The 21,107-nt window shown below is 39.0% G+C and overlaps 1 protein-coding gene across 1 annotated transcript; it reads left to right on the top strand.

Annotated features, from left to right (window-relative positions):
* The first annotated feature begins 2,743 nt into the window (after positions 1–2,743).
* Positions 2,744–20,624, top strand: LOC110739920. The gene is made up of 5 exons (XM_021920399.1): positions 2,744–3,067; positions 17,600–18,328; positions 18,718–19,176; positions 19,664–19,857; positions 20,021–20,624. Exons 1-5 carry the CDS (start codon positions 2,744–2,746, stop codon positions 20,622–20,624), a joined length of 2,310 nt encoding a protein of 769 aa, XP_021776091.1.
* The last annotated feature ends 483 nt before the right edge of the window (positions 20,625–21,107 follow it).

Below are 21,107 nucleotides of genomic sequence, written 5' to 3'. Positions count from 1 at the left end.
ATATTTTCCTAAAAAAAACACTTCACTTAATTCAAAGAGACAAAATTAGAGAATATACCTTAAGGCTTAAACAGAAGTTTAGCTATTTTATTTGCTTGCGTATCCTTCAGAGAGGTTGCAATTAGGCCACATATAATTAATGGTGAGTTTTTTTTTTCTTTTTTTTCCCTCTCTTAATTACTTAGGGGTTTTTTTTTTGTATAAATGCTTAATACAAGTGATGAAGTACAAATCATTATATAGACAACTAAAAGTTCTATAAATGCTAAAGTACAAGTGATGAAGTACAAGTCATTGTATAACCAGCTTTTAGGGGGATGAATCCTAATCATCCATTTTTCTGCGTTATTTGCTCTGTTATGGGAGATGTGAAGCCTTGGGTGATGTTCCCAAAAATGCCATCAATACAAAACTACAGTGCAATTTGATTATTTGTTTTCAATAACTTGTAAATTACCGGGTGTAGCAAGTTTTTGCCCGGAAAAATAAAATGAGGCAAGTAAAAGTACCCATTTTGCTATGGCCCAAACTTGAGTACCCAATTTGCAATAATTATGAAAGTTTAGTACCTAGTTTTTATATTGACTCACATCACATTTTTATGAATTTGTATTTCCCTTTTATTGAAGTGCAACCAAACAAGACTTAAGTATACAAACTAAGTAAAACTTAATACTCCCTCCGTTTTTTTATTTGCATCACTTTTCTTTTATGAGTGTTTTTTTAAAATACATCACTTCTATATTTGGTAATTTTATACTATATTTTATCAATTATCTCTCTTATTTTGGTTTTTATACTAATAAGTAAAAATTAATTATCTCCTTTACTTTTAGGTTTTTTTTTTATAATTTTGTATTCTTCAACTAACCCCACTACCTCCATATTTTATTACTTTCTCCAAATTCTCCTAAAACTCCGCGCATTGAGAAATGGATTGAGTATTTAAAAACGAAGGGAGTATCACAATTTTCGGTCAGCGTGACCTTGTAAATAAATCACTATTTATAGGACATGTATTTAATAAAAGTTTTTTTTTTCAAATCTTATATATAATTTAAGAGTCACTCTCACCACATTACTCCAAAATCCAAATCCTAAACTCTCATTCACTCCCGCTTATTTACCTAATCCCTTCATTGCTTCAACAAAAAATCTATCTAATTTAAATTAAAATAAAAAAAAAATTAATAAACAAATACACTTGGCAGTTTCATTCTCCTCATACCTTACTCCCACGTCTCCCTATATTCCATAACCATTTCAGTAACTAACCTTCAAAACTATCCCACACATAATCCAAAAAAAAAAAAGGTTCATGAAATAAGTCATACAGGTATGAGTTTTAATGAATTTATAATCTTATACAAAATATTGTATTTTTGTGATTAATTGGATAATATGAGGTATGTCATAGTGTAATTTTGATTTTTTGATAGCATTGATATTCATAATCTAAGCACCTTTGTTAACGATTGCCGTTTTAAATTTTATTCTTTATGTTTCTACTAAATTTAAGTCTTTATGATGATTAATATGAATTCAAATCTTTATGCATGATCGAGTATTATGTGTACTAATTATTTTTTCGTGGATTTTTGTTTGATTTTCAAGTTAATGTTAGTATGAACTTTACCAAGCAGAGTGATTTGAAAATTTTGTGAGGCAATGGGCGAATACATTGTTTTTTTGTTAGGGTTTATATACTACAAGTATTAGCTTAAAGCAGTTTCAAATTATCTGCCATACTACATAAAACATAATTATGGGTTTTTCCCTAACTTTGTATATTAATAAATATATAGTAGTATGATTATGACCATAATGGATATATACGCAACTCTTTTATTTCATTGATAATTTCCATGAAAATAATCATATTCTTATTTTACGCAGTTTTAAGTGATAAGATCATAATAGGTTGCAACTTTAAAATTGGTGGAAGCATGAGGTCCACATTCCTATCAATTTAGAAAAGTAAATTTAATTTGGTTTTTTAATACTCATGGGTTTTTTGAAACAATTCATATATTGCTTTATGTTTTTTATATTATTTTCTTCTAATGCATACATCAATAAATTTTTTTTTGAGATTAGATGCAACTAGATTAGAACCCGTGCGATGCACGGTTTATATAACACCTATTTTTAATTTGTACATTTTAATAATAAATCGCTATTATTTAGGGTAAAAATACCCCACATACGTGTTCCAATCCCGTAGCGACACGTGGCCCCGTCAAAGGACAATACGTGTCACTATGGGAAGATGACGCGTGTCTAATGCTAAAAAGAGCACCTGAAGTCAACAAAAAAAGGCCTTATTAAATCATGGCCCAAATCCCGAGAGATATTCTAGAAAGCCTTAAAACAGCACCCCATATTACACGTGGCATCTCTTGATTGCGCAGAAAATCAGGTAACGAAATTTTAGGGTACAAACCTTAAAGGGGCACAAACTCCCACCCCTATAAATACCCCAATCATTTATAATGAGGGGGGTGGATTACGACATTACATAAAAATAACATTAAATAGCTCAAACTTCTCTCTACTTTCTCTCTCTAGCCTTTCCGTTTCAGATCTCAAACTTGATCGTCGAAGGCAAATATTCTGGTAAAAGAATATTCGTTCATTTTTACAGGTGTCCAAGTCTAATTTCCTGAAGAGCGTGACCAGTATCCGAGGAAATCCAAAAAACACCCGAAACATTTGGCGCCGTCTGTGGGGATACTCGTCCGTTATGGCAATAGATGGTCAGACACCTAATACCGGCCCTCGTCTAGGAGAGGATTGTCATGTAGAGGACATAGTCCTTACAATTCATTCTAGTAATCCTTTAACTGCCTCATATCAAGAGGTCGATGATCCTTCAATTACTGCTGCTTCCTTGCAGACAACACTCAACAAACTTCGAAAGGAGTTTAAAAGCAACCGAGTTTCTGCCTCTAGGCAGCCGCCCAGAAAAGAGGGAGAAAGAGCTCCAAAGAAAACTCAGAACAGAGTAACCAATGCAACAGATGTTGGGAACACCCCATTTCGCCGGCCGAATGGAAGGTCTCCGAGGGTGCCACGGACGAACCTGTCTAGCCTATTGGCGAAAACCCAGTCGGCTGGGGGAGGGGCAGACAACCTCGAAGAGAGGAGATCGAGCCGTCTCGACGCTGGAAGGACGCAAGAGACTACCTTTGGCATAAACAACGGGAACGTACCGCTTACTCGGATACAGCCTCCACTCCCACAATGTCGGATGAATTCTCTAACCACTCTCTTTCCCATCATAACAACTCGACCATCTCCAGCAAGAGTCAAGCCGTTCGTACTTCAAAACCCTTTCTAGTACAACCACTTCAGTATTATCCCCCCCAAGGTTTCAACGGCATTTTGTAACCGAGTCCCCAGGTCTTCGGACAATATGGGCAATACGGTCAGACGTTCGGCTAGGCTCCCTATTTGGTCGGACAGTCCGTGCAACCCCAGCCAATTGATTCGCAGATGCGCATGCTGACTGTTAGAGATAAGTCGCCTCCGTTTTCGCAAGAAATTTTAACTTCTCCTCAACTGCAGAAGGTGAAGAGTGAAAGGAATGGTGTCCTTCGAACAAGTGTACTATTCCGTTAGTAGGTTCAGAATTATTACAAAGCTAATATATTCAGTAAGGTCAAGTGATCGGAATGCCTAGGTGGAGGCCGCTTCCGATCAGTAATATCAATGCATAATTAATATTAAAGCTAAATCTTGACTAAACCCTTCGGGTAACACCCTTAGCAGTAAAAGAACCGACTCGACGAATTAATTCGGAAGAAATTAATTCGTCGCCCGAGTATTAAATATTTAGAAGTCGGTAATTCGAGCTTGGAGCGTCGAAGAATCTCAAATGTCGAGCCAAAATTTAGGATTTGGCGAGACGGGAAAATGCTTCAAGTAACAAGTAAAATCCTAGCCACTCGAAAGGCTAGGAAAGCGCGCCCAATAGGAGTGTGCCACGTGCCAGCACACATGGCAAAACACCATGTGGCAGCACACGTGGCAGCCGCCACGTTGGCAGCCACCAAGTGGCAGCGTGCCACGTAGGGAGCGTGCCACGTGGAAGCGCGCCACTGTGGCGACACATGTGGCAAAGGCCATGGACCCGGGGCAATGGGTCATGGACACGGGCCAAAATAAAATGGCCCAACCGAACCCACCTTGGGGCTCAAGGTTGGGTGACACTTGGTTAGTTCACATTGCATGTGAAATGCCTTGGGGACCAAGTGGGAAAGTGGTCCTCACCTAACCATGTGACACTTGTTACTTGTTCCTTGGTTTATTTAACTAAGGATTGAATTCATCAACCTTTCCATGTGGGATCTTTTTGTGAAAAGTCCCACATTGAAAGATGAGTGGAATTCACAAGCTATCCTTCCTTATAAATAGCCAAAGCATGGCATGAGAATTTCTTTCTTGAGTAGGAGTTCAATAAAGCATTGCATTAGCAAAAACTCGTAAACTCATATTATACTCGGGTTTTGGTCGGACCTCGCTAACCTCAAGGTAACGGACCTAAAAGTCGTTAGTAGTTTTTGCGGGTGGATTTTCGTAGGAGGCTCGCGTATTTTCGGAGCTTAAGCTTTCAAGTAAGAGCCCGACTTTGAGGGCGAAGCACGCTTCAAAGGTAAATTCCAATTTTATCCTTTAATGTTTATTTGTTATGCTTTATGGTTTTATTAATTGCGAGTGGTTCTTTGGGTCGGGGTTGTTTCCGCGATGAGTCGGACTCACCAAACCCCAACAGCGGTATCGGAGCCTTGCTCGTTTATTTTAAAATCATAATATTTTTCAAGGTGTTTTTATGGCTTAATTTTTCTGGTATTAAGTTGCTAATTAGATTAGTAGCTCGTTTTATCTATTTTAACCTCGTATTAGAGCTATCTTAGACTCCCAAACCCAGATTTTGACCCAAAAATAGTGAATTTTGGGTGGAAAAGGCGTTCTGAAAATGGTGTTACCCTTCCAGAACTCGGTTTTTAGCCAAAAAAACGACCAGAAATGCACTTTTTGAGGGAATTTTCGTTTTTACGAAAAATTTTAAGTCTTTCTAACCTTGAAAATCAATTGCATATTTATGGTGGTTATGTAATTGGTTCAATACATATTTTATATGCAATTTTAAACCTCTTAAGGCGTGATTACTTGGTGGTAATTTGTGTTTGAAAGCTTGGTTTTATTTTTCACATAATTGCAAACTAATTGCATTAAGAGTGAAATTGTTGTTCTTTGAGGCTTCCAAGTACTAAAGATTCAATCTTTAATTATGTTAAGTGATTGAAACTTTAAGTTACTAAATTCCATGAATTTTTGTTGAACTTTATTTATTTAATCATTTTTTAGTTGATTGGAATCATAAAGTTTGAAACTTGTAATAGAAATTTGTTTATCTTCATATTGGAAGATATAATTTTTTCAAGGATTCACAAGTATTAAAGTTGGAATCTATATTGAACTTATGTTCATTTTTTCAATTCCCTTTTATTTTGTCAAAAACTCAAGATTAAATTAAATTGATGGTGAGTAATTGCCCTCTTATTTTTGTTGCACCAACTTAAACCAATTTTATTAAAGAATGGTTCTTGGAAATAATTTTGGTTACATGCACTTGGATGATTTTTTTTTTTATTTAAGTTAGACTTGTTTAAATTTTCATTTTTGCTCACGAAAACTAATTCTAAAATTAATTTAGAATTAATAAATTGTCACGCGAAATTCGAGATTAAAATCCCGAGGCTATGGCACGTAAATTGAGGCAAAACCTCCCTTGGCTAGCCGGGCTGCATAGCAGCCCGCATGTGGCTGCCAAGGGCATGCTCGATGCGTGCGGCCATGTGCGTGGAGTGTGCGAGCGTTTTAGTGCGTGTATGTGCTTGGTTTTTTGGTGTAAAGGGGAAAGCAGGCATGGCCTTGTGTCTAGCACCTTGTAAGCAAACGCTACTAGGGTGTACCTAGCTAGTGGTACGTGGGGTGGTAAAGGCACGTGCGCCAAGCCGTATAGTGCGGGGGTTGTTGGACAACCTTGACTTTCATGTGGCACGTATGTAGTGCGTGAACCACTTGAGTACGGTTGGCTTCGTGTTTGCTTATTTTGCCATTTTAATTATTTTATTAATCTAATTTGGTTTTAATTATTTTAATAAATTTTGGAGGCTAGGCCTTGGTTTTTTTAGCGGCATTGGCAAAATTTATTTTGAAAAATTTTAGGTTTTACCGGCTTAATTAATTGGATTAATTGAGTTGAATGCGGAATTTAGTGGGAGCTTCAAACATTAATTGCGCTTATTTACATAATCGGTTAAAACAACTTTGACTAGTTTTAATTAGGCGTGATAATCGGATTAACCACCTAGATTAATTACTAGTGCGGGCATGTGTTTTATGCATTGTTACTTGTTTATCGGTGTAAAATGCATGGGCCATTCACAACTAGTGAATGGATGAATGGAATGTATATTCTCTCACAGGTTTTATGAAATGGCAACTAGTGGGGCCCGATTAGGATAGAAAATACGGACTGTGATCCGTGATGTATTTTTGTAAATCTAAATACGGTCTGCAAACCGTTGAGTATTTTGTACCTTAATATTTAGATTAGTCCTAATCGTAGATACTAGTAGTTGCATTTATTTTGGTCAAGTCTTGGAAGACGAAGCCATGAAGTTGCAAATGAAGACCTTTTGAAGATTTGAAGATCTCAAGGGGTCATGCTAGTTGCCAAATGCATCTCTATTTATGTTTTTCGATATATATCTATATATATATACATATGTATACATATGTATATGTATATATATGTATATGTATATATATGTATATATATATATATGTATATGTTAGATGCATGTTTAGGATTTTGAATGTTGTGATTATTAATTAAGTTCACTTAAATCAACCAACATAGAAACCCTAGGTCCCTAAATATTGAGTAAAACATGCCATTCCAAAACAACACTTACCAACCGAACGAGGGTAGTGGTGGGCTACGCCAAAACGAGGCATCACTAGCTCTCCAAGGAACGTTAGGCATACCGGGTATGCAAGTTAATTTTGGTTGTACGCAACGATATGGGTGATGGAGTCCTAACATGTCGTGGCAAAGTGAATAAATTGTTGAGAGAGCATTAGATGCGACTATTTATTCAACCAAGAGTGGCTTGGAGCCATTAGCAAAGCGTTGCTTACGGTAGGAGATTGAGTGTTAAGACAAGCAAAGCATGCTTAACCACTCTTTTTTTCTTTGGATCTTGAAATCGACTTATTCTCGCCAAACGGGGAAAATTTTAATGCGTGGATAAGACGTTTAATAAGATTGAAGATTTGCATGAATACCTTTTAATTTTCAAATTTATTATGTTATTTACTTGATAAATGGTTATACTTTGCACTTATATTTGTAGAATTCCAAATCAAACTGTATTGTTTTCCATGATTGGTAAAGGAAATCTTTGAGAATGGTTCTCAAAGAAAATTAAAGCATTTCTAAAATACAATTCTCATAAATGACTTTTATAACAAAGTCCGAAAGGACAGTTGGACATCATGTATTCAAAATACTAGGTAGTTTTGATAAAACATGAAGTATTGAGTTGCAAACTCAAATTGTCAATATTGACAACCAACATATCTTTTCGCTTAATACATAGATGAGTAGGACTCAATGATGTAGTAATTCAAGCGTGAATTAAAGGAAAAGATGGAACTTTGTTTTACGACACAGTAGATGCTTAATTATGCTTAACAAAGTATAAAAGTCAAAGACTCTTAAAGAAGTGGTTCTTAAAAGATTATGAGATAAACTATGATAAGAAATATAGGAAACGAGGAACGAAGAAAAGGAATAAGATTCCATTTCAAACAATGAGTTCATATTATTGTAGTTAACTTAGCAATTTGTTAGCTTCACAAGTATCGGATACTGCTTGAGTGTTCCACTTTGAAAGTGACCTCAAACTATTGAAGATAAGCTAAGTTATCGACTTACAAGCTAAGAATGAAGCAAGTGGTGCTACATCAGCAATTGATCCTTTTAAAGACCTTTAAGCTATGGCTGGAACAAATAAATGGTTATTGTGTTCCGTAATCAGCAATTGATCCGTTTACACACGGAAAGACTCACATTCAAAGCAATGAGCAATAGTTGCAAATTTATTTGAATGTCATGGTTGTCTAAACCATGAGTGAAGAATGCTTGATTATAAACAAACATTATCTTAACATGATAAACTAGAAAAAGCTCAAATTCATGGGCATGATTTGCGTTCCGAACATCTTTAGCAATTTCACATCGACAAGAACGTACTCAAGGCTCTATTAGATAGGCTCTTGATAGTTGATCGATTCGGAGTCGTTCTAAGACAAGCAAGTCTTACCTGTTGAAACCGACAAAGTAAAGAGCTATTGTTCTTGGTATAGACAATTGACTCCGAAAGCTATAGAGGATTCATTTACTTCAACGTCTCACAAATAATTTGAAAGAAAATGGCTATATTCATCAAATGTGAACAAACTTGACCTTGAATAGTTCACGAGTTCAGTGAAGTACAGAATCGACTTGGCAAGATATCAAAACGTCTAGATTAGATCGAGCGATGTTTGCTTGAGACAAGCGTGACCATCACAAAGTTATGAAATTGAAATTTTCATAAATAACTCCACAAAGAACATAGTGTGTCTTCACGGAGACCTCGATGCCATTTAAAAATGACTCGAACAATGATGAGTCACATCCCTTACTATAAAAAGTTCTTAAGATTTGCACGAAGGACTAATGTTACACTAAACAAAATGTCGAAGCTAAGAAAGAACGCCATATTCAGTTATGGATAGAATTATCTTCTAAATATCTTTTCAAGTATATGTCTAAAACACTTAGCCAGAGTGAGAGTTCATTGGCTCAGTGGGAACTAAGTGATTCAGTGGGAGCTCACTAGCTTAGCAAGAGCTAGGTGGTTGAGTGGGAGCTTAATGGCTCATTAAAGGCTAAGATAGCTTAAGTGGGAGCTAACTGTTTGTTTCATCACAACGAACTTTTACCCAAAGACAATATACAAGTCTCTTTGTAAGCATTCAAGTGAGACCATGGACATTACCTCCACAACCTAATTGAGAACATAGTGTTTGTTGCTCTAAGTGGCGTCTTTCTGAAAAGTAACACATTTCCAAAACGACAAGTGGGAGGAAAATGAACTCAATGATCATCGAGCTTAGCAACAAACTAGAACTGAGAATCTTGGAAGACCTTAAAAGGGCTTCGTGAGAATACTTGATCAAGAATACTCAAAAGGACTTTACAAGTGCCTTAAAAGAGAATTCATTTCTCACAAAACTTTTGAAAAGTTGGAGTAAGATCAATATTATCAAAGGGCTTTGGAAGCACTTTGAAACTCAATGTTTGATTCAATAACCCCGTATACGTATAGAATTCACCAAAGGCTTGGGTTGAATCCTATAAATTTTCTATTAAGTTAGAAATAAACCTAAGAGTTACAAGCATACTATTTACTATTAGATAGTAAAGGAATAATGTCTTGTAAGATAGCTACGATAAATTCAAATTCCAAATAATGGTTAGAGGCCACAAAAATCCGAGATAGACTCCATGTTTGAAAATCATGTTTGAAACTTGATTAATTTTCATAAAGGGTGAAAGACCCATCGATTGCAAATAAGTTTTCAAGGAGAAAACTAACAAATGTGGAAATGTATATGCATACATAGCTAGATTGTATGAAAAGGATACAATTAAATTCACGGAGTTGATTTTAATAAAAACCTATTCACCAATCGGAATGCTAAAGTCTTTTCGTGATTGTTTTAGCAAAATTACTCATATGAAATATGGCAAAATAGCTACCAAAACCGCCTTCCCAAAATAGGATTTTAGAAGTGACTATGGAATAGTCTAAGGGGTTTTGAAAATCTAAATAATGCTAGATTTGAAAGCAATCTCAAGGAATCTGTCATGGGATTAAAGGAAGCATTGCATATAGGAACTGGAACGTGTTTTCTCATAAAGTCAATAAGAGGATTGACTTATGGAGAAACATAGAAATTCTCATGAATAAGAATTTTAGTGGGAGCAAAAGTAAAGGTCCAATGAGAAGTTTACGAACTCTATTGTGAAATAACTATCAAATGCTAAATGCTTAGGTTCGAAAGTATTTTCGACAATGGACCAAGAAAAAGACGATACTTAGTACGTATTGGGTATTAAGTTCAATTGTATAGGCTTAATAAAATGTTTGAACGTGTAAAGGAGTTTACCGTGTAAATTGAAGGACTATGAAAGACTTTAGACCCGTATGTATAAAACTTAGTAAATGTTTGAACTAAGTATAAGCTAGGCTAAATACTAAGTCAAACATGAAATACTCTAATAGAAACTTTCAACCATATCACACAGCAAACTATTTAGCAAAGACTCAGTGAAAGTGAATGAGCTAAAAAATACAAATTGATGGAATAAAATTGGGAATTACTCTGCAATTTAATCCATCATGTACGCTGTGATATGGAATCGTCGCACGACTTACTTGCTTAGAGCATCTGAAGTATGTATGTAGTACCTATCAACCTGAATCTATATAATAGATTGTTAGATTATGGCCAAGAACATCCAAAGTACTTGTATAAGTAACAGGATGAGTTCTTGACTTGTAGAAACAAATACGATTTGAGAATTGATGTTGCAAGCACAAACCTTAACAAGGATTAGATCCTTAACAAGGAAGTCGTTTATAAGCACGAGCTAACAATAAGTCGTGGCTTGAGAATGGTAACATGGACGTGGATCCATGTGTAATGAGCAGGAATTTAAGGAAAATTTCCATGATCACAAGTGATTAGGGTATCCCAAATCATTGTGAGCCGTTTGGAATGAAAACCAAGCAAAGCATCATCAGGAAGTCTACTAAAATATATGTTGAGAATATTGTTGCCTTAATGGCGATAATAAAGAAGATGTTCTATCGCTGCTGAACGTTAATGATTGTAGGTCGTCAAGTTAAAGGTCTCAATCATGAAAATGAGTGGGAGCCATCACTTGGACGATAAATCCTAAATCACATATAATCCATGACACTCTCAAATTTTATCATCTTATTATGAAAGTGATCAGTAATGAAGATGCTAAGATTAGCAAAGTAATTATAACTAAACCTATGCAATGAGTGAACGACAACATTCACAATTTCATGAAAGAAATCTAACATATTAGATATGGGTGTGAATTCTATAATGTTTTATAAAGAGTGATACTCTTAAAACATTCAGAAAAACCATTTATCATAAGATGAACCATTCAGGTTTTGGAGTAATTTAAAATTTCATGCAATTTTATCACTCCGTTTGCTATTTAATTGAGGTTTAGAATTAAATAATGAGTCCATTCGATTCTTGGAATATGCAAAATAGGGTATCAAGACCAATCTTGGTAAGGAAACACCTATTAAGTGAACGTTAAATATTATAATCGAAAATTATCCCTAATCGAAAATATATTGCTTAATATTTTTTATATTATTTTCTTCCAATGCATACATCAATAAATTGTTTTTGAGATTAGATGCAACTAGATTAGAACCCGTGCGATGCACGGTTTATATAACACCTATTTTTAATTTGTACATTTTAATAATAAATCGTTATTGTTTAGGGTAAAAATACCCCACATACGTGTTCCAATCCCGTAGCGACACGTGGCCCCGTCAAAGGGCAAGACGTGTCACTATGGGAAGATGACGCATGTCTAATACTAAAAAGAGTACCTGAAGTCAACATTAAAAGGCCTTATTATATCATGGTCCAAATCCCAAGAGATATTCTAGAAAGCCTTAAAACGGCTCCCTCATATTACACGTGGCATCTTTTGATTGCGCAGCAAATAAGGTCACGGAATTTTAGGGTACAAACCTTAAAGAGGCACAAACTCCCACTCCTATAAATACCCCAATCATTTATGATGAGGGGGGTGGATTACGACATTACATAAAAAGAACATTAAATAGCTCCAACTTCTCTCTACTTTCTCTCTCTAGCCTTTCCGTTTCAGATCTCAAACTTGATCGTCGGAGGCGAATATTCCGGTAAAAGAATATTCGTTCATTTTTTCAAGTGTCCGAGTCTCATTGCCTGAAGAGCGTGACCAGTATCCGAGGAAATCCAAAAAACATCTGAAACATTTGGCGCCTTCTGTGGGGATACTCGTCCGTTATGGCAATAGATGGTCAGACACCTAATACCGACCCTCGTCTAGGAGAGGACGGTCATGTAGAGGACATAGTCCCTACAATTCATTCCAGTCTTCCTTTAAACGCCTCATTTCAAGAAGCTGATGATCCTCCATTTACTGCTGCTTCCTTGCAGACCGCACTCAACAAACTTCGGAAGGAGTTTAAAAGCAACCGAGCTTCTACCTCTAGGCAGCCGCCCAGAAAAGAGGGAGAAAGAGCTCCAACAAAAACTCAAAACAGAGCAACCAATGCAACAGATGCTGGGAACACCCCATTTCACAGGTCGAATGGAAGGTCTCCGAGGGTGCCACGGACGAACTTGTCTAGTCAGTTGGCGAAAACCCAGTCGGCTGGGGGAGGGGCAGACAGCCTCGAAGAGAGGAGACCAAGCCGTCTCGACGTTGTAAGGACACAAGAGACTACCTTTGGCATAAACAACGGGAACGTGCCGCTTACTCGGATACAGCCTCCACTCCCACAATGCCGGATGAATTCTCTAACCACTCTCTTTCCCAGCATAACAACTCGGCCATCTCCAGCAGGATTCAAGCCGTTCGTACTCCAAACCCCATTCTAGTACAACCACATCAGCCCCCCAAGGTTTCAACGGCATTCTATAGCCGAGTCCCCAGGTCTTCGGATAATATGGGCAATACGAACAGACGTTCAGCCAGGCTCCCTATTTGGCCGGACAGTCCGTGCAACCCCAGCCAATTGATTGGCAGATGCGCTTGCTGACTGTTGGAGATAAGTCGCCTCCGTTTTTCGCAAGAAATTTAACTTCTCCTCAACCGCCGAAGTTGAAGAGTGAAAGGAATGGTGTCCTTCGAACAAGTGTACTATTCCGTTAGTGGGTTCAGAATTATTAGAAAGCTAATATATTAAGTAAGGTCAAGTGATCGGAATGCCTAGGTGGAGGCCGCTTCCGATCAGTAATATGAATGCATAATTAATATTACAGCTTAATCTTGACTGAAACCTTTGGGTCACACTCTTAGTAGTAAACGAACCGACTCGACGAATTAATTTAGAAGAAATTAATTCGTCGCCCGAGTATTAAATATTTAGACGTCGGTAATTCGAGCTTTGAGCGTAGGAGAATCTCAAATGTCGAGCCTAAATTTAGGGTTTGGGTAGACGGGAAAATGCTTTAAGTAACAAGTAAAATCCTAGCCACTCGAAAACCTAGAAAAATGCGCCCAATAGGAGCGTGCCACGTGGCAGCACACATGGCAAAACGCCATGTGGCAGGACACGTGGCAGCCATGTTGGCAGCCGCCAAGTGGCAGACGCCACGTTGGCAGCCACCAAGTGGCATCGTGCCACGTAGGGAGCGTGCCACTGTGGTGACACATGTGGAAAGGGCCGTTGACCCGGGGCAATGGATCATGGACACGGGCCAAAATAAAATTGCCCAACCAAACCCAACTTGGGGCTGAAGGTTAGGTGACACATGGTTAGTTCACATTGCATGTGAAATGCCTTGGGGACCAAGTGGGAAAGTGGTCCTCACCTAACCATGTGACACTTGTTACTTGTTCCTTGGTTTATTTAACTAAGGATTAAATTCATCAATCTTTCCATGTGGGATCTTTTTGTGAAAAGTCCCACATTGAAAGATGAGTGGAATTCACAAGCTATCCTTCCTTATAAATAGCCAAAGCATGGCATGAGAATTTCTTTCTTTAGTAGGAGTTCAATAGAGCATTGCATTAGCAAAAACTCGTAAACTCATATAATACTCGGGTTTTGGTCGGACCTCGCTAACCTCAAGGTAACGGACCTAAAAGTCGTTAGTAGTTTTTGCGGGTGGATTTTCGTAGGAGGCTCGCGTATTTTCGGAGCTTAAGCTTTCAAGTAAGAGCCCGACTTTGAGGGCGAAGCACGCTTCAAAGGTAAATTCCGATTTTATCCTTTAATGTTTATTTGTTATGCTTTATGGTTTTATTAATTGGGAGTGGTTCTTTGGGTCGGGGTTGTTTCCGCGGTGAGTCGGACTCACCAAACCCCAACAAAGAGTGTACTTGTGGGCGTCTATGATGTTACGGGCAACCCCGAGGAACACATCACACAAAAACCTGATGTACTTACAAAGCGTAAATGATGCTACCTGGTGTAAATACTTCCCGGCCACTTTGAAGCTAGGGTGTAGCGCAGGATTGGTTGAATAGCCTTCCGGCCGGGTGTATCAATTGCTTTACCACACTTAGTTTGTTGTTCATGGGGAATTTCTCTTACAACATACCACCTCGAAAGACAAGTCTCAATTCGGCAACAATTGTGCAAGGAAAAAATGAGGGCCTACATTTGTACGTCCAAAGATTTAACCAAGAAAAAGCCTATATTCATAATCTGCCGGATGAAATGGCTTACTCTAAATTTCTCCGAGGATTAAGGCATAATGGTTTAAGTTAAAAAGGTTCGGACATACGCAGGTGTTCTGCGGGAAGCCGAGGCTTACATTAAAGCAGCCGACTTTTGTTCGCTTACAAAAGCAGAGGCGTCGGGCAAGGGGGTTGAGAAGAAACAATCTACTCAGCAAGACTCGATAGGTAAAAAGAAGGAGGGAACAAAAGGAAAGAAGTTTGGGTGGCCAACGGCCAACAACCAAAATCAAAGAAAGTCAAGACGTACGAGCCCCAATACGAGTTTAACAAGGATTGTTACTCTATCTTGATGGAAATAAAGGATAAGTTCAAGTTTGAAAAGCCCCGACCGTTAAGAGGCTCGACCCAGTAAAGGAATAAAAATAAGTACTGCCACTACTATAAGAATGTGGGGCATGACACAAACAATTGTATCAATCTAAAGAGACTGTTGGACAAACTAGTCGAGAAGGGCATGCTGAACTCTTATGTGATGAAATCCAAGTTCACTTATACATGGACAGACAATACGTCCGAAAAGAAAAAGAAAAATGACAAGGAAGATGATGGGAATAGTACCGATTTAAGCTTTGTGGTCGTAATATCAGGGGGATTCGCCTCAGGCGGCTCCACCATGAAGGGAATCAAGCAAAACGCCTGGAACTTGGGAAAGGTGATGCAGGAAGACTAAGTGAAGGCCAAACTCGTCCCCGATGTAATCGTTAGTGAGGCCGACCAAGGGAAGGTTAAAGCCCTACTCAACGATCCTATGGTGTTCATTATGAAGATATCCAACTTGAAAGTGGGCCGAATACTGATAGATACGGGCAGCTCGTCCGATATCATCAGCCTTGACGCCTTGAAGAATTTAAAGTTCCCAGAAGATGCTCTGAAAGACATTACTCATGCATTAGTGGGATTTGGGGGAAGCATCATTCACCCAATCGAACAGATTGATTTGCCAGTCCGATTTGGGCAGAAAGGGGAAGGAAGGGATATGGTCGTCCGATTTTTAGTGGTGAAAGAATTTACTGGCTATAATTTCATACTCGGTCGTCCCACCCTCAACGCTGCAAAGGCTGTGATCGTCCCTCATCTGATGTTGTTGAAGTTTGAACGATTGGAAGAAAAAATTGGTTTGATTCAAGGAAGTCAAAAAATGGCAAAAGAATGTAATAAGCTAGCTGTTAAGCCAACCATTCATGGACATGGAAAGACGTCCGAGTCAAAAGGGGAAGAACCCACACTCCAAGCATACTAGGTCGGCTAAAATCAAAAGCAGGCCATGGGCGACCAATCATAGCAATTAATGACCGTCGGTCGGCTTGAAGAGTTGAGACCTCAGCCGGCCGGCGATCACTAAGATGTAGTGCTCGACCTCGATCAACTAGGTCGGACGGTCAGTGTAGGCACTATAGCTATGGGTCTTCTTGGAGATGAGTTAGTTCAACTATTGAGCGAATTTAAAGATGTGTTTGCGTTCAAAGTTAGTGAAATGCCAGACATAAGCCCTAACCTGGCCGTGCACAAGCTGGATGTAAACCCAGTCATTAAAATTGTCCGCTAAAAGAAAAGAAACCATGGAGAAGAGAGGAATTAGGTGGCCGCAACTGAAGTGAAAAAGTTGCTGGACGCTGGCTTCATTCGACAATGCTACTACCCAGATTGGGTAGCAAACGTAGTTCTTGTGAAAAAGCCGAATGGGACTTGGAGGATGTGTGTGGACTATACAGATTTGAACAAGGCATGCCCTAAGGATAGCTCTCCTTTGCCTAAATCGACCGCCTAGTTGATTCCACGGTCGAGCATGCCCTAATGAGCTTCATGGACGCATACTCCGGATTCCATCAAATTCCTCTATGTGAAGAAGATCAAGAGAAGACGGCATTTGTGACCGAGCAGGGATTGTACTGTTACAGAGTTATGCCATTCGGCCTCAAGAATGCCCCTGCTACATTTCAACGGCTAGTCAATACAGTCTTTAGAGATCAACTCGGCCGGAATATGGAGGCATACATTGATGACATAATTGTCAAGTCAAAGGAATCGGCCGACCATCATAATGATCTTCGAGAAACATTTACTGAACTCAGGCGGCATAAGATGATGTTAAAACCGTAGCAATGTGTCTTTGGTGTTGAGTCCGGTAAATTTCTCGGATTTTTTATTGATCAACGTGGAATTGAAGCTAACCCTGAAAAAATTCAAGTCGTCTTGGACATGAAGTCTCCAAGAACAATTAAGGAGGTGCAAAGATTAATCGGATGTGACGCAGGTGCATGGAACTTAGTGGAAGAAGTGGAAGACTTGCAACGTGTCGTGACACAAAGTTGAGCCAAGCTGCTTGGAGGTCACCTCTCGGGACTAACCATCATCACACTTGAAGACAAGAAGATTTGAAGAGGTTCTTCCGAACCTAGGAAGTCCGACCGAACCATTTTGTCAGTTTCCAACCCGATTTTGTCAGTTTTGCAGCAGTGGTCGAACTCCAAAGGTTCGACCGAACCAGAAGCAGGACAGTTCGACCAAACCTACCCTTAGTTCGGTCAAACCTACCCACAAGTTCGACCGAACTTACCCTTAGTTCGGCCGAACCTTTTCCCGTTTTCTTGTCAATTTGTGCAAACTATTTAAGTTGTTTTAAGACGTTTTGCTTCTTAATTAATGTTGAACTTTACTTGATTTTTTAATCAAAGAGACTTTCTCTCTCTACCATAATCTTTGTGATTATATTGATTTCTTTGTGATTTCTACCTTGTAATCTTTGTGGTTACACCTTAATCCTAGCTTTACTTGGTGTTGGCTTTGATTATGACCCCTATTTTCATTATCTTGGTGATTTTGAGATAGGTTTGCGTTATTTTGTTGGTTTGAACTTGTTGTTACTTGATTTCTCTTCCCTTTTTCTTGGGTTTTGTTGGTTATTTCATATCATTTGGTATCACATTGTAACCTTCATCATCTTCATTATAGTATCTATCACCCATGTTTCAAGATAGAAATCTTGGGAAAAAAGTTGATGTGCATGCCCATGGAAGTTTTGATCAAGTGGTGGAAAAAGCTTTGAAGTTTGAGAAGTATGAAAAGGTGAGTAGTGCTAGTGGGTATACTAAGCCTACCTTCAAGAGTTATTTTGCTCCAAAGGGTGAGACAAGCAAGCCCATTGCCAAGGATGACAAAAGCAAGGCTCCCATGTACTCTTCTAGCAAAGATAACCACAATCAAATGAGCAATCGAGAGACTTGCTACAAGTGTAGAGGTTATGGACATTTTGCTAATGAGTGTCCAAATAGTAGAGCTATGATGATTCGTGAAATGGATGATGATGATTACGAAGATGAGAAGAGGGATTTTGGAGACCCTATATATGATGAAGAGGATGAGATTCTAGTTGAAGCCGATGAGGGTCAAATCCTTGTTGTGAGGAGGGCACTTCACTCCATTTCTACCCCTTTGGCGGAAGAGCAAAGGGAAAACATCTTCCAAACTCGTTGTACCATCAAGGATCGAGTTTGCAACCTTATCATTGATAGTGGCTCTTGCACTAATGTCGCTTCAACAACATTGGTGAGCAAGATCAATCTTGAAACTACTGATCATCCTACTCCTTACAAGCTTCAATGGCTTAACAATCACAATGAGGTGAAGGTAACGAAACAAACTCTTCTTTCTTTCTCAATTGGCAAGCTATATAAGGATGAGGTACTTTGTGATGTATTGCCTATGGATGCTTGTCATGTATTGCTTGGTAGACCTTGGAAATAGAGATGTAATGCATGACAGAAGAAAGAAAACTTATTCATTCATGATGGATAAGAAGAATATTGTACTAAACCCGGCCCCTTGTCCCCCACCATCAAACACAAAGAACCCTTGGGTACGGAAAACACAATAAAAGAGAACCTTCTCATTGGGGAAAATGAGATGGGAAAGGAGATAAATCAAGGACACCTTGTCTTTATTTGTCTTCATTGGGAAACACAAGAGAGTGAGCGAGAGAACCCAATCCACCCCCTTGTCAAGGAAGTATTGGTTGAGTACCATGATGTTTTTCCCGATGATCTCCCCCCCCCCGGTTTTCCACCTATTAGGGGACTGAGCATCAAATCGATCTTATTCTCGGATCACAACTCCCTAATGGACCGGCTTATAGGTGTACCCCCGATGAAGCAAGAGAGATTCAAAGACAAGTTGGTGAGTTGATTGAAAGAGGATTTGTGAGGGAATCCCTTAGCCCTTGTTCGGTTCCGGCTCTTTTGGTTCCGAAAAAGGATGGTACATGGAGGATGTGTGTGGATAGTAGGGTCATCAATAACATCACCATCAAGTACCGCTTCCCTATTCCCCGACTTGATGATATGCTTGATGAGTTATATGGTTCCAAGGTGTTTTTGAAGATTGACTTGAGGATGGGGTACCATCAAATTCATATGCGTGAAGGAGATGAGTGGAAGACCGCTTTCAAGGAAAATCAAGGCTTGTATGAGTGGCTAGTTATGCCATTTGGGCTCTCTAATGCTCCTAGCACTTTCATGAGGCTCATGAATGAGGTACTTTGCCCCTTCATTGGTAAATTTGTTGTTGTTTATTTTGATGACATACTTGTTTATAGCAAATGTGAACTTTATCATGTTTAACATTTGAGGCAAGTATTTGAGATATTGAGAAGTAGGAGGCTTTTTTCCAAGTTGGAAAAGTGTACTTTTATGGTGGATAGTATTGTTTTTGTTGGTTATGTGATTTCGAATGTAGGGATCTCAATGGACCCTAGTAAAGTGGAGGCCATTCAATCTTGGCCTACTCCTACTACTCTCACTCAAGTTAGGAGTTACATGGTTTAGCTTCCTTCTATCGAAGGTTTGTGAAGAATTTTAGCACTATTTTGGCCCCGGTGACCGAATGCATGAAGAAGGGTACTTTTAAGTGGACACCATCGGCTCAAAGGGCTTTTGAGACCCTCAAGAAGAAGTTGTGTGAGGCTCCAATCTTAGCTCTTCCGAATTTTTATCAACCCTTTGAAGTTGAATGTGATGCTAGTGGGGTTGGAGTTGGAGCGGTTCTTGTGAAGGAGGGAGGTTGGTTGCCTATTTTAGTGAGAGGCTTGGTGGAGCAAGAATGAGGTATAGTACCCATGACAAGGAATTCTATGCTATTGTGAGGGCTCTTGATCATTGGTCACATTACTTGAGGCCTGGACCATTTGTACTACACTCCGATCATGAAGCTCTCAAGTAAATCAATGTTCTCATAAACTCAATGCAAGGCATGCCAAATGGGTTGAATTCCTCCAATCATTCACTTTCTCTTCTAAGTACAAGGAAGGGAAGAGCAATGTTTTTTTCGATGCTCTAGGAGGCATTGTATGATCACTATTCTTGATGCGAAGTTTTTAAGGTTTGAGTTGCTGAAAGAGTTGTATCGCAATGATGAGGATTTTGGTGGGTTGATGAAGAAGTGTGAGGAAGGGGTCGATGGCTCTTTCATAGGGCAAGAGGGTTTCCTTTTCAAGGGAAACAAGCTTTGTGTTCCGAAATGCTCTCATCGACGGATGTTTGTTAAGGAAGCTCATCAAGGAGGTCTAGCCGGACACTTTGGGGTTGCAAAAACATATGACATTCTTCGAGAGCATTTTTATTGTCCCAAGATATTTGGTGATGTGCAAGATGTGATACCTCGTTATGGGGCTTGTCACAAGGCTAAGAGTCAATTCTGTGAAGGACTCTACTCTCCTCTTCCGGTCCCTAATCACCCTTGGGATGATCTTAGTATGGATTTTGTGGTTGCTCTCCCTCGCACTCAAAGGCAAAATGATTTCGTGTTTGTTGTGGTTGATCGTTTTAGAAAGATGGCTCACTTCATTCCTTGCCACAAGACCGATGACGCCTCTCATGTGGCTACCTTGTTCTTTAGAGAAGTGGTGAAGCTTCATAGCATTCCAAAAAGTATTGTGTCGGACCGTGATCCTAAGTTCTTGAGCTACTTTTGGAAGACTTTTTAGAAGTTAGTGGGAACCAAGCTCTTGTTTAGTACCTCTAGTCACCCTCAAACCGATGGCCAAACCGAGGTAACTAATCATACCATGTCCACCGTTCTCCAAGCTATCATTACCAAACACATGAAAGATTGGGATCTTAAGCTACCTCAAGTTGAATTTGCTTACAACCGCTCTCATTGCATAGCTACCGGGAAAACACCATTTGAAGTAGTGTATGGCTTCAATCCCTGCCTACCACTTGACTTGTTTCCTAGTATCCCTCAAGAGGAGTTAAGCTTTGAGGTGAAAGATAGAGTTAAAACGATGAAAAAGCTTCATGAAGATGTCAAGAAGAGAATTGAGAAGGCGAATGAGAGTTACAAGGCAAGGGAAAACAAATTCAAGAAGCCAAGGGAATTCAATGTAGGTGATCTTGTGTGGCTCCATCCTCGGAAGGAAAGATTCCCGGCTAAGAGAAAGAACAAGCTCATGCCAAGATCCGAAGGC

The sequence above is a fragment of the Chenopodium quinoa genome, unplaced genomic scaffold, assembly GCF_001683475.1.
Source record: "Chenopodium quinoa cultivar QQ74 unplaced genomic scaffold, ASM168347v1, whole genome shotgun sequence".
NCBI lineage: Eukaryota > Viridiplantae > Streptophyta > Magnoliopsida > Caryophyllales > Amaranthaceae > Chenopodium > Chenopodium quinoa.
The sequence above is the reverse complement of the archived record's forward strand: the minus strand, read 5'-3'. Positions and strand labels throughout refer to the sequence as shown.